Source organism: Delphinapterus leucas, chromosome 7 (assembly GCF_059928025.1).
Source record: "Delphinapterus leucas isolate spDelLeu-1000000601 "Yukka" chromosome 7, BTC_Dleu_Yukka2, whole genome shotgun sequence".
NCBI lineage: Eukaryota > Metazoa > Chordata > Mammalia > Artiodactyla > Monodontidae > Delphinapterus > Delphinapterus leucas.
Genome location: NC_143135.1, coordinates 49,495,077 through 49,509,237, shown reverse-complemented (window position 1 = coordinate 49,509,237; position 14,161 = coordinate 49,495,077). Strand labels below are relative to the sequence as shown.

Genomic DNA, 14,161 nt, shown 5'->3' with positions numbered 1-14,161 from the left:
TAAGATTGAAAAACTGAGACATTTTATTTTTGCATGGGTGAAAATTTCTACAATAAAAGATTTTTAAAAACCCTTAGGAAAGCATAAGAAATGAATGTTTAAAGCAGAAATGAATATATTACAATACAGAACTCCAATAAAACTGTTAAGTCTGAGAGCTGGTTCTCTGAAAACAACAAATTTAAAAAATCTGAAATAATTTCCTGGAAATACAAAGTAACAAAACGAGTCAAACATCTAAAAAAGACCAGCTACACCTGCAGGTCTCGGCTCTGCTAATCCAACATTTAATCTCCAGACCTCTATTAACTTTGATTTTGGCATTATTCCAGCATTCTGCTGAGGAAATACTTTGAACATTGTATGAGGTTGTGGATTCCACAGATCTGTTGAGTTTTGAGACAACTGGTTCTTATTTTTATATTTTTGAGAAACTTAAATTTTTAAAAATATGTTTCAATGCGATTTTGAAACAGAAGAGACTGCTTATCATCTTTATTGTTCACTTTAACTGTAAGTCTATTCTCTGTGACGCAAATAGCTGCTGTGATAAATATTTGACTTAGAGGGTTTTTTTTGTTTTTTGTTTTTAAAGGAAATACCTGTCCTAAGAGGAAATACTGCCCATATTCACAGTGCTTAACATTTCTAAAGGCAAACCACTTCTAAAGCACTCACTTTTCACAAAACACCTCTGGTGAGGAACACAGAACAAATTCTTTGCTCTAAGTCCAGCAAATGCTCCGTGACTCACTTGCTCAGGTTCACAGTCAGTCAGTAATGGTGGGAGATTCCCAGCTGAGTAACCCTTATCCTCAGGGGCCCAAATTAAAGGGAAGCCCCAGCCACTGCTTGCTCATCTCATCGATGTCCCAGAAATCTTTGGCCTAATCCTCATTGGAAATTGCTCATATCTTCAATTTAACACAACCAACCAACCAGCCTACTCAACAGCCTCATTTGACCCCTCTCAAGCACAGCTCCATGAAGCAGCAACATCAGGGATCATTATCTCTTTTACACAATGGAAGCTGAAAGATGAAGTGCCAAGGTTTAAAAACAAAAACCCCAGAGCAGAGAGGCTTTGAATACTAACTATATACCACTGGGCAATTTGAAACCCTGCCCCATTCCCCACCAGGAATCCAAGCGCATAAAAATAAATGTATAGCAGTCAGGATCCATCAATAATCTCAACCCCCTCACCCCAAAATTGACCCTTATAAACCTAGCCTTTGATCTAGTCTGCAACTATTCTCTCATTAACCCACGGTCAGTCCCTCTTTAGAGTGCAAATTAAACAAGGCCACCATAAAGCTCCTTGGGACAAGAAGGCTCAAAACCACAAAAGGAAAGCCAATACCAGGAATGCTATAAACATTTCATTTTATTTATTTTTTTTAAGAAAGTAGCTTCAGAAAAAGAGGAAAATAATCTAGGTCATATATATATATATATATATATATATACATATATATATATATATATATATATACTTTTTAATAAAATCCTTTCTGTAATCTTCATGCATGAAGACCCAGGGAGGCATGCCATGTTGTCTGTGACAGCCCTCACACCACAGTCTCAGACCGTTACCTGGGGCTCCCCACAGCTGTGGGCAGCAGTGTAGCAAAAGCCCCCTGCCTCCCCCTGAAGCCCAGATCCTTGCCTGCCTCAGTGATGGTTTCACCATCTGGGACTGTAAATGGAGGGTGGGAAATGCTCTGGGCTAGAGTGGGAGGGACAGGGAGGGCTACCCAACCTGCCATGTTTCATCCAAACTCTTCAGGCAAATCCAGACAGGAGGCCTAGCAAGATGACTGAAAACCAGGCACCAAACTGAATTCTGGGAGTTTCCCAGAGATGTGTGATCTGGTACCAAGAGCTCCTGCACGGGGAAGGTTTGGTGTTCACAGAACATTCAAGACAGGAAGAGCAGTCAAGCCTTGAAGCCCCACCCCTCGATGGCAGGCACTCACTTCTACCCTAAATGGGTCAGAAAGACCCTGTTCTGCTTCCTAATTCAGTCCAACTCTCTTCTGACGCCAAAAGTCAGTGTTAATCAACAACCTACTTCAGAGACACATTCTCCTTCCTTCTGTGGATAGTTCACTTGTTAAGGGAGGACAGTCCTAGGTCAACACATTTGTCCCATCACCTGTCCCACTCCTTCTAAAGAGTCCTAGTATAAAAGGGCAGGAGTAGGAGTAGGGTAGCAGTTTGGCATCGAGTCACAAGATCCAGAATGGCTGAGGGAGGAAAAGCATTCCCTGGTTCTTAGGGGGTGCGGGAATTCTGCCAAAGGTGCTTTACCGACGCTTTACTGACCATTTACAAAAAGAAAGGGAAAAAAAAAAAAAGAATAGTCTTGAGGATGGTAAAAAAGAGACTTGGATCCTTTTTTGGGGGTTCCAAAAGCCCTTATGCTGTGTTTAGTATTAAGAAAGCCGTGAACAACTGGAGGTTGCTGCTTGGGCAGCAGGAAGGGAGGGTGGATTCCATGGCCAACCCAGAGAATGGCAAATGGTGCCAATCAACTCAACGTAGGGGACCTCTGCGTAGTGAGTGTGAATCGGCATGTGAGTGTGGTGCGCGGAGCCTGGGGCTCACTGGCTCCCCACAGTCAGTTCCCGCAGGTAGGACTGTGTGAGACTGCGCAGTTCCTCCAAGGCATAGTCCTCAGGCATGGGGAGCCGGCCAATGTGGGGAGCCAACAGGCGCAAAGGGACTCGCTGAGGGTCTGGCGTTGAGTCGGAGGTTGCATCAGGGGCATGCTGAAGGCTCAGTACCACCCGCAGCAGGTTGGCTACACGTTTGGCCATGTCTGGAGAAAGAGAGCAGAGTAAGCACCAAAGGACTGGGGGTGAGGTGTGGGTATAATAATCATAAAGACAGGCAATGAGCAGGCAGGAAGGGGGAGGAGGCGAGAGGCTGACCTGACTGAGCCAGGCGATCCTTGGCATTGTAACACTGGATCTGCTCTATCCGGTTGCACAGTGAGGTCACTTTGGTATGTAACTGCTCTAGCTCATAACCTGAGCAATCCACCTACAAAGAAGCAGAGGAACCAATTAGGCCAAGAGGAGCTCCCATCACTCCAACCCTACCCATAGACTGACTATGCAACACTCTGAAACAAGAGTAAGGTGAGGGAGGGGAAAACCCAAGAAGCTGGCCGGCAGTGCCATGTCACCACCATCCAGCCTAGTCGCTGAGGATAAGACGAGACCTTAGCAATTATACACAACAGGAAAACAATATAGTATACAGGGCCTAGGATTGGGCAAGTCTTGAAATCACCATTCGTGAACCATGTAACTATCAGGCTTTAACACTGCACCAAAAATCTACATAAATCTGGGTTCACAAACATGGTATTGATTTCTTAAGAGCACACAGTGAGAGGTGGAGCCCAAGCCAGCACTTAATTTAAGTCTCCTGACTCCAACTAAGAATCAGCATTTAATTATGCAGATATTAACAGGAATTGTGGCTTTGTTAACAACAGAAATCAATTACTTTCATGCCAAATGTTATGTGAAACATCCTCACCAAATCTCTGACCTTACTTTATCTCTCAACCCTAAGCTTCTCATTTAAAACTAGGGGAAAAGATGAGAACAAGGGGAGGAGACTGACTATGGACAAGGCTTAGGAATGTCCATTGTACACACTACTTGGCAATAAGCACCAAAAAACGTTTTAAAGTTTTGATAGAGCTGTCATAGTAACTACATCAAATTAGCTTCATCAAAATATCCCTCCTGGGCTTCCCTGGTGGCGCAGTGGTTGAGAGTCCGCCTGCCGATGCAGGGGGACACGGGTTTGTGCCCCGGTCCGGGAGGATCCCACATGCCGTGGAGCGGCTGGGCCCGTGAGCCGTGGCCGCTGAGCCTGCACATCCGGAGCCTGTGCTCCGCAACGGGAGCGGCCACAACAGCGAAAGGCCCGCGTACCGCAAAAAAAAAAAAAAAAAAAATCCCTCCTACACTGACAGTGCTATCTCTGCCAATGAGTTTTTCAAGTCGTTGCTCAAGCCTTTGGAGGTCGCTATGGCTCTGTGGGCCAGGGAAAGGGGAAACTAGGCCGTGGTTTAAGGAACTCAGGCACCTGCTGTATATGATGGAGCATTTCGATGACCCGAATGTAGTCCAGGTAAACAAGCCCAGATGTCTCCCAGTCCTGGATTAGGCTGCTGCGCTCCGGGGGTGCCAGGTCTTCCAAGAACCCCTTCAGGTAGTCATAGTTCTCGTTAATAATGGCATCTGAAGAAACAAAATATTGACCAAAAGTGCACAAAGGAAGGACATGGCAGAAAGATCTAAGACAGGAAGAAAGGGAAAATTATGTTGGGTGAGACTTGAGAATTACAGTAGATATTTTGAAATTCTCTTAAGAAAACTGTGAAGAATTTCTGGCTTCAGTTTCCCAAACAGATATTTCTGGTGTTGCTGAATAAAACTCCCTAAATAAACAAAGAGTTTAACATAATTAGTGAATATCAAGAATATTCCTGGCAAATGGGAATGTAACAATATTGCTCTTGACCCCGCCCCTCACCCTTACCAAGCATCTTCTGCACAGAGAGCTTTTACAAAGTGTGATCTGATTCAAGTCTGCCATACCCTGTTCTGATCATCATTTCTGGCCTGACTCATCATGGGCTCAGAGACTGGAAGAATTGGGGGTAATACCAGGAGACACAGGCCCTAGTCTGAAGCACTCACCAGAAGCTAAGTGCTGGATGACGAGTTTGTGGCAGCGGTTCCAGTGCCCCGCTTTAAATAAATAGAGGGCCTCCAAGTGCCTGTTGGATTCCATGTGTGCTCGCACTGCTTTGGCCTCATGAATCCACTCAGCAGGCACACAAAGCTTCTCGGTCAGGAAAATCTCCTTAGCCCACGATTCAGGGGTCTCCAACAGTCGGCAGTGCCGCGTAAGCAGCTCTCGAACAGCCTTCTCACGCATGCTATAGGAGGAAAGGTCAGCTGGGATAAATCTCATTCTCACTGATGGAGAAGGCTGCCTCAGACAGCTCACAGTGGCCCGTGAGGCAGTCTCTTAAACTGCAGGTCCTGACCCTTAGCGGATCACCTCAAACTTCACTTAAAAAGCTATCACACCAGCATTAATTTTTAAAATGAAACAGAATAGAAGCATTCTGTAAAAACATTATATTTTCATGGTCAAAAAAGTCTGAAAACGAATACTCCTGGGAAGGTTGCCCACTACCCTGAAAAGGTTTTCTCCTGACTCGGCTCATTTCTTTCCTTTTTAAAAATTTTATTGGAGTACAGTTGATTTACAATGTTGTGTTAGTTTCAGGTGTACAGCAAAGTGATTCAGTTATACATGTACATATATTCATTCTTTTTTAGATTTTTTTCTCATATAGGTTATCACAGAATATTGAGTAGAGTTCCCTGTGCTCTATAGTAGGTCCTTGTTGTTTATCGATCTTATATATAGTAGTGTGTGTGTGTTCATCCCAGTAGGCTCATTTCTTTGTTTCCTTTCTCTAACAGGAGATGAAGGACTGGGATAGGGGAATTCTAGATCCACCAAGCACTCTGCAGTTTATTCCTAACCTCCTCCCTGCCCTCTCTCTTACGTGGTCAATGCAAGAAAACAAAGTAGTTTTTAAACATAAGGTCTCTTCCAGGTCGTTTTTTCCCTTAAAAGTCATCAGCCTTCCTAATTCATTTTCTCTTTACTGCTAGACTTAGGCTAAACTCAATCTTTCTGCTCTCAAGGCCACTTAAATAGAGTCCTTCTATGTCTGGGCCAAAGGATCAGTCATTTTAATTTCAGATCAAAGCTATTCTCCTCCTCTTAGATTCTTTTCTCAACTCCTAGCTTTTTCAAAGGACTCCCAATCTCATGACAACTGCCTCCTTTTTTCCTCCCCTTTAGGAAATAGGATCTGCTTTCCCACAGCCAATCATCAATCATCCCATCAGCCAGCCTTTTACCACGTGAAATTCTCCATGAATGTGTTTAAATAAACTCAGAGGAAAATTCTGGGATCATTTTGTTTCCTGGTAAGGAGCAAGAGGAAAGAGAAATTCCTTAAAAGTAAGGTTGTGCTGGATGCTTTACACTTTTAATTCCACAGTCACCTTTGAATAGAGATTAATATTTAAAAAAACTGAGGTCTAGAGAGTGTCTTTACTCAAAGTCAAAAGTGAAGTAAGCTCTACCTTAGGTCAAAGTGAGTACATGGTGGAGCCAGAATTTAGAAAGCTCTGACTACAAAACAACTTCTTTCCATGCCCTAAGACATGACAGATAGTATAGTACAATGATTAAGAGGACAGACTCTGGGTGTCTTGAGTTGAAAGGCTCACTCTGCCATTTAGTAGCTATGTGACCTTGAACAAAAGTTACCTAATCTCTCTATCCCTTGGGTTGCTCATCTATAAAATAGACAGTAAGAGTGTCTCATAGGTTCATTATGAGCATTCAATGAGTTAATATATTTAAAGTACTTGCAACAGTGTATAAAGATATATAAAAGCATTATATAACAAAGTATTATATAAATGTTTTTGTTCTTAGTGTTATGCCATGCTGCTACCATTAACAAAAAACCTCCAACTTCATCTCATTTAAAGCATGGAACAGAGATGTTTCTCTGGTTTTTGTTCAGCACAAAGAACCAAAACATTACACATCTAAGCAAGATTGTATTGGTAAATAGGTAAATACAACACTATCAAACTTGAGGGATGGGGTGGGTGGATGGAAAGGGAAGGGCCAGTAAAGAAAAAGCAGGGGCCCTCCCTGCCAACCATTACTCCACAGATCCAACTCGGACAGCACTATTTCTGCATAATTCTAAACATGCCACATTCAAGGAATTTGTGCCTAGTTAATGGGGTTTCTCCACCCGGGCATATCTTTCCTTCCCACTTAATTATTTCCTATACCAATTTTACACATACTTTGAATCTTATCTCTAGAGAGACTCAGAGATTCTGCAGTTCACAGAGATCTCTTCTCCCTTCTCGGACTACTGGGAGGCCTTATGATAAATAGCACGATTTGGCACTTAATCAAAGGCAATCTTCTTTCTAACGTGTTCACATGAATACAGAGACAGTCTGGGCTGCAGGTTGAACTGTCTTAAGGTTTATCACAAGGCTGGACCCAAAAATACATTCTAAACACTTACTTGCTGAACTGAACCCTAAGAGACTGATTCCTTTGGCATTGCCCTGTAGCGCTGGATGCAACCAGTGTGTTTGACGGCTTCTCACTCACCTTGAGTTGTCAATGTGCAGGAGGACAAAGATGGCCCACTCCCAGAGCCCCTCACTTTCCAGCTGGCCAGCATAACTGGCCTGCAGCACACCCTCACACTGCTCTGAGAGATGGGTGTAGTTAAGAGCCCGCAGCACCTCCCACAAGTGCCAGCTTAGACGGTAGTCCAAAGGATCTGCTGTTATGCTTCGAGGCTCCAGCAGCTGGTTGAGATCATAATGTCTGCAAAGGAGAATGTGCTGAGAGTTACCAAACCCAGCTAGCAGACCACCTGTACTGGACGAGTCAACTGTCTCAGCTACAGCTTACAAAACAATAAAGGCAGGCAGCTGGGAGCAGAAGCATCATAAGCCTTATAGTCTTCCTCCTCTAGGTTCAGCCACATTACCGATCTACCAAAAACCAAGGCACCTCGTCTTCGGTGGCTCTTCTACCAGGTGTGCTGGTAGTTGTTTGGTCTATTTTTACCATCCTGGTACAGGGAGTCTTCAGAACTCTCTCCCTTCCATTCTTTCACTGTAGTATCAATTACTTTTCTTAACGATTTTGAAAATACACGTTAATTCAAAAAGAGACATGTACCACAATGTTCACTGCAGCACTATTTACAATTGCCAGGACATGGAACCAACCTAAATGTCCATCAACAGATGAATGGATAAAGAAGATGTGGCACATATATACAATGGAATATTACTCAGCCATAAAAAGAAACGAAACTGAGTTATTTGTAGTGAGGTGGATGGACCTAGAGTCTGTCATACAGAGTGAAGTAAGTCAGAAAGAGAAAAACAAATACCATATGCTAACACATATATACAGAATCTAAAAAAAAAAAAAAAAAAAGGTACTGATGAACCTAGTTGCAGGGCAAGAATAAAGATGCAGACATAGAGAATGGACTTGAGGACATGGGGTGGGAAGGGGAAGCTGGGGTGAAGTGAGAGTAGCATCGACATATATATACTACTGAATGTAAAATAGTTAGCTAGTGGGAAGCAGTCGCGTAGCACAGGGAGATCAGCTCGGTGCCCTGCAATGACCTAGAAGTGTGGGATAGGGAGGATGGGAGGGAGGGAGACGCAAGAGGGAGGGGATATGGGGACATATGTATGCATATGGCTGATTCACTTTGTTGTACAACAGAAATTAACACAGTATTGTGAAGCCATTAGACTCCAATAAAGATCTATCAAAAAATATATATAGTATCTTTCAGGTTGTTTTACTATCTGAAGTTGCTGGAATGCTACTTCACCTGTTTGTTTGAACAGCTAACTAGTCTTTTTTGTTGTTGTTTTATGTTCTTAGCTTCCAAGTTCCAGACCATAAGAACAGTAAGAACTAAGATCCCACACCTAAAAGTTTTAAAGATCTGGGCCTTGATTATCAACCAAAACTTTTCCCTTTCACCTAAGATCCCAGACATTTTACAAGTTCCTAACACCTCCCCAAGTAATGAGTAGTTTTTTCTTGACCGGTGCTGTCAAACTGAACTCTGTGTGATGATGGAAATGTTCTATAATCTGCCTTGACCAATAAGATAGCCACTAGCCACATTAAACACTTGAAATATGGCTAGTGTGAATAAGTAATTATATTTAAAAACTAATTTAAAGTAGTATTATGAGAATAGCGGCCATTATACAGTGCAGTTCCTTACAGTTTATGTAAGGGTTTTAGTCATAGCAATTCTACCTTACATGAGAAGAACACTTTATTATCTCATTCAGGCTTTGGTTTCTCTATTTCTGACACTTTGAGATATATGCTTTTCTTCCTCTTCCTTTTTTCTTTTTTTTTGACATTAAAAAAATTGACATACAGGGCTTCCCCTGGTGGTGCAGTGTCCGCCTGCCGATGCGGGGGACACGGGTTCGTGCCCCAGTCCGGGAGGATCCCACATGCCACAGAGCGGCTGGGCCCGTGAGCCATGGCCACTGGGCCTGTGCGTTCGGGGCCTGTGCTCCACGACGGGAGGGGCTGCGGCGGTGGGAGGCCCGCGTACCGCAAAAATAAATAAATAAATAAGAAAAATTGACATACAATAAACTGTACATATTTAGAATGTACAATTTTCGTAAGTTTAAACATATATATACACCTGTGAAACTACCACCAAGGTCAAGATAACAAGCATACCCATCACCTCCAAAAGTTTCCTTAAGTCCCTCTGTGATCCCTCTCTCCTGCCCCTCCCTACACCTACCCTTCCCAGGCAACCACTGATCTTTCTATCATTATAGATTAGTTTGCATTTTCCAGAGTTTTACATAAATTAGAATCAAGCAGTAGGTACATTTTTTGGGGATATTTTTTTTCTCACCGCTTCAAAAATAAGTAAAAGTATTTTGTGATTCACCATGCTGTTGCATTTTATCAACAGTTCATTCTTTCTTACTGCTGAGATAGTATTCCATTGTATAGATGTACCACAATTTGCTTATCTAATCACCTGTTGATGGAAATTTGGGTTGTTTCCCGTTTTGGACCTTTACAAATAAAGCTGCTATCAACATATAAATAGACATATGTTTTCATTCCTCTTGGGTAAATACCTAGGAGTGGAATGGCTGGATCATATGTATGTAGCCGTATGTTTAACTTTTTAAGCCGCCAAACTGTTTTTCCAAGTGCCAGTATTATTTTACATTTTCCCCCAGCAGGGTTGAGAATTCCAAATGCTCCGCTTCCATGATGACATTTGGTGCAGGTGTCTTAATTTTTAGCTATTCTAATAGATGGGTAGTGGCATCCCATGACGGCTTTAATTTGCATGTCCCTGATGTCTACTGATAAAAACTTTTCATGGGCTTTATATGTACGTCCTCTTGGGGAAGCATCCCTTTAAATATTTTTCCCAATTTTTAAATTGGATTGTTTTCTTATTATTGAGTTCAGAGAATTCTTTACATGCTCTGGATAAAAGTCCTTTATCAGATATATGAATTGCAAGTATCTTCTCCCAATTTGTGGCTCATCTTTTCATTCTCTTAACAGTCTGTCTAATGAGTAGTAGTTTTTAATTTTGTTAAAGTCCAATTTATCAATTTTTTCTTTTATGGATGTGTTTGGTATCTAAGAAATCTTTGCCTAACCCACAGTTGCAAAGGTTTTCTTCTAAGAGGTTATTGTTTTAAGTTTGACATTTAGGTTTATGATTCATTTTGAGCTAGTTGACTAATTGAGATAACCAATGAAACCAAAAGCTGGAGACAGACTAATCAAGAGAAAAAGAGAGAAGACACAAATACCAATATCATGGAAGAAAGAGACACAGCCACACATCCTACAGACATTAAAAAAGAATAAGGGGGCTTCCCTGGTGGCGCAGTGGTTAAGAGTTCGCCTGCTAATGCAGGGGACATGGGTTTGAGCCCTGGTTCGGGAGGATCCCACATGCCGCGGAGCAGCTAAGCCCGTGTGCCACGACTACTGAGCCTGCGCTCTGGCGCCCGCGAGCCACAACTACTGAGCCCACGTGCCGCAACTACTGAAGCCTGTGCGCCTAGAGCCCGTGCTCTGCAATGAGAGAGGCCACCGCAATGAGAAGCCCGTGCACCACAATGAAGAGTAGCCCCCGCTCGCTGCAACTAGAGAAAGCCCACGTGCAGCAACAAAGACCCAATGCAGCCAAAAATGAATAAATAAATAATTTTAAAAAACGAATAAGGAGGGACTTCCCTGGTGGCTCAGTGGTTAGAATCTGCCTGCTAATGCAGCGGACACGGGTTCAACCCCTGGTCCAGGAAGGTCCCACATGCCACGAAGCAACTAAGTCCATGTGCAACAACTACTGAAGCCCATGCGCCTAGAACCCGTGGCTCCCCAATAAGAGAAGCCACCACAATGAGAAGCCCGCGCACCACAACGAAGAGTAGCCCCTGCTCGCCACCAACTAGAGAAAGCCCGCGTGCAGCAACGAAGACCCAACGCGGTCAAAAATGAGTGAATGAATGAATGAATAAATAAATAAATAAAAGAATATGGAAATGTTATAAAGAACTTTATGCTAATAAATTTGGTGACTTTGGTGAAACAGACAAATTCCTTAGGAAAAACAAATGAGCAAAACTGACTCAAGAATAAATAGAAAACCTCGACAGCTCTGTATCTATTAAAGAAACTGATTTTATAGTTTAAAAACTTCAATAAATTGGACTTTATAAAAATGTAAAACTTCTGTGCCTGTGTACTGGGAGAAAATAATTGCAAAAACACATTTATAATAAAGGACTTGCATCCTAAATATATAAAGAACTATTACAACACAATAACTATTAGGCGACCCTATTAAAAAAAGGGGGGCAAAAGGTTTCAAATAGATTTCAACAAGGAAGATATATAGATAGATGGTAAATAAGCACATGAAAAAATGCCTGCCACCACTGGGCATTAGGGAAATGCAAATTAAAACACAATTTTAATTATGTGTATTTTACCACAATAAAAGACTGTATTATTCTATAATTAATACAGTTAATTTAAAAGAAGGTATTTAAATAAAGAAATGAAATGAGATGTGAGCTAATACTTTTGACTGGAGAAAACCACTCAGTGTTTCTGATAAGGTAAAAAGACAGCTCTGAGATAGTTTTGATTATCTGATTAGATATCATAGCATGTTAATATATTATATTAATTTCTTATTAAGCACACAAAAATGACACACCACTATGTGCCCACTAAAATGGTAAAATTTTAAAAGCTGACAATACCAAGTTTTGAAGAGGATATGGAGCAATTACAGATCTTGGTGGGAATGCAAAATGATACAAACATTTTTAGATACAAATGTTCATAGCAGCTTTATTCTTAACAGCCCAAAACAAGAAAACTGCCCATTAACAAATGAATAAATAAATAAATTTCTGATACACATATTAACATGGATAAATCTCAGAATCACTATGCTGGGTAAAAGAAGCCAGGCACAAAAGATAACATACAGAATGATCCCAATTACATAAAATTCTATAACAGCAAAACTAATCTACAGTAATGAAAAGTCAGTCAGTAGCTGTCTGTGGTGTAGACTGATTGCAAAGGGACATGAGGTAACTTTTTGAGGGTAATGTACATGTTACCTTGATAGGGATGGTAGTTAGATTACATTAAAACATATCAAACCACAAATTCATTATGTGTAAAACTGTATCTCATTAAAGTCGATTAAAATAATTTTTAGATTTTTAAAAAACAATTTCATTTAAGTATAGTTGATTTAAAATGGGAATTTTTAGATTTCTAATTCCAGTTCCCATGGTCTTTGCACTCAATTACTGTAAGTTATATTTTGGTAATTTATATAGACTTAGGGCAATTTGACCACATATAAAAGGGAAAGGACTCCCTACGGCTCATGGAACCCTCAAGTGACTATAACATATGGCTCTGATTTACCTGTCACTATAGAGTTTTAGAAGGTGAAAGCAGACATCTTGAAGGGGTCTCTGTGAGTCTTGCTCCTCCTCTACCACAAAGCCAGAGTCCTCCAGGTATGAGGGAAGTGGGCAGCAGGCGTATCTGTCACCCTCAGAGGTATTCTGAAGTTAAGAATTTGATAAAACAATACATCAGCTGCTAGTATGTTTCACTAGATTCTACTGTGTCTCAGTTACTCAGATGTGTATTAAGAATGGTGCGACATCCTCTAAAGGAGTGTTTCAAGGATTTTAAACTTATTTTGATCAGTGACATAGTCCACCTGCCTTCAGTGGACTGGCAAAGACCTCAGACAGCTCTAACCCCACCACCTTTCTTGCCACAATTCTTATTACACTCAATTTTTTTTAGTGTTCTCTTTTTCCTGACAAATACTGATAATTCTGGCAAATGATATCAAAGACAATAAAAATGAACAGTAAGAGAAGAACCAAATAATGGCATTAAAAACATTAATAATCCTTTAACCTCCAAATGGACAAGGAATATGATATATAGTGATATTTAGAGGCAAATTTCAGACCTGCTAATTTGGGGCTATACTAAACACGAGGTCAGGCTGTATCTCAGGGAATTCCTGAAGGAATAAGACAGCATTAGGAATGAAGAAAAACCCTCCAATGTTGAGGCAGGAAAACAGCAGTAAGAAAATAAATTGTGGAAACTCATCGTATTAAACAAAATAGAAGCAGAAACTTGAAGAAGTTTCCCATCAGATTTCCTGTGTCCATTTCAATTCTATGGTACTTTTCCAAAAGCAGTTAGGAAAAAGTATTATGAAATGTGATTTGATGGTTTTTTCTCTGTAGTACTTTTCTGGCAAAAACAGAAATCCTACCAGGACTCTTTTGTTTGGCTATACTGGATACATATACCTGAAATGCTTCTTCATACATGCTGAGTGCCTTGGAAATGGAGGCTGTTGGTGGGAGCAAATACCAAAGATGGATAGCCAGGGACCTTTTCCAATCCAACTGTGAGCACACATTGATTTGCTTCTGCTCTGAGAGCTGCCATACCTACAGGAGACAAAATCACCATCACAGCTCTAAATTATACATTACCTTGTTACTGGCCAGGCCTGCACGTTGCTCACTTACTCAAGTTGATTCTAAATGATTTAAATAGCAGTGTTAATGATCCAGATATAAAATACACAGTCCCTTTGTAGCAGGTGATAGGGTGGACTTAGACAGTAAGTGCTGAGAAGAGGTGAGAACCACTCATTGACCACAGCTGCCAACTTTAAGATGTGAATAAATTCTGATCAGTGATTTCATTTTTGGAAATTGACTTTAGGATGGCAAGCAAAATGGATAGGCAGCAAGAAAACTGGCTTAAAGTAATTATGATACATCATTCATAAAATGGAAGAGAAGTGGCTATTAAAAAAGAGAGGCCACACAACATGAAAAATGATCATATTAAGTTAAAAAAAAGGTTGCAGAACTGC

The 14,161-nt window shown here is 41.2% G+C and overlaps 1 protein-coding gene across 13 annotated transcripts in view; it reads right to left on the bottom strand.

Moving 5' to 3' along the window:
* Nucleotides 1–1,483: 1,483 nt before the first annotated feature.
* Nucleotides 1,484–14,161, bottom strand: part of NUP98 (nucleoporin 98 and 96 precursor) — a 99,394-nt gene continuing 86,716 nt past the window's right edge. For 10 of the 13 annotated variants that reach the window (XM_022565830.3, XM_022565833.3, XM_022565836.3 and 7 more), the window contains 7 exons: nucleotides 13,584–13,727; nucleotides 12,667–12,809; nucleotides 7,264–7,485; nucleotides 4,728–4,969; nucleotides 4,111–4,265; nucleotides 2,937–3,048; nucleotides 1,484–2,824 (listed from right to left, as the gene is read on the bottom strand). In XM_022565830.3, coding sequence (XP_022421538.1) covers nucleotides 2,607–2,824; nucleotides 2,937–3,048; nucleotides 4,111–4,265; nucleotides 4,728–4,969; nucleotides 7,264–7,485; nucleotides 12,667–12,809; nucleotides 13,584–13,727 — 1,236 coding nt within the window. In that variant the 3' untranslated portion in view covers nucleotides 1,484–2,606. Of the gene's footprint in view, nucleotides 2,825–2,936; nucleotides 3,049–4,110; nucleotides 4,322–4,727; nucleotides 4,970–7,263; nucleotides 7,486–12,666; nucleotides 12,810–13,583; nucleotides 13,728–14,161 lie in introns of those variants that run through there. The other 3 variants (XM_089915235.1, XM_089915236.1, XM_089915237.1) reach the window with 2 other exon arrangements.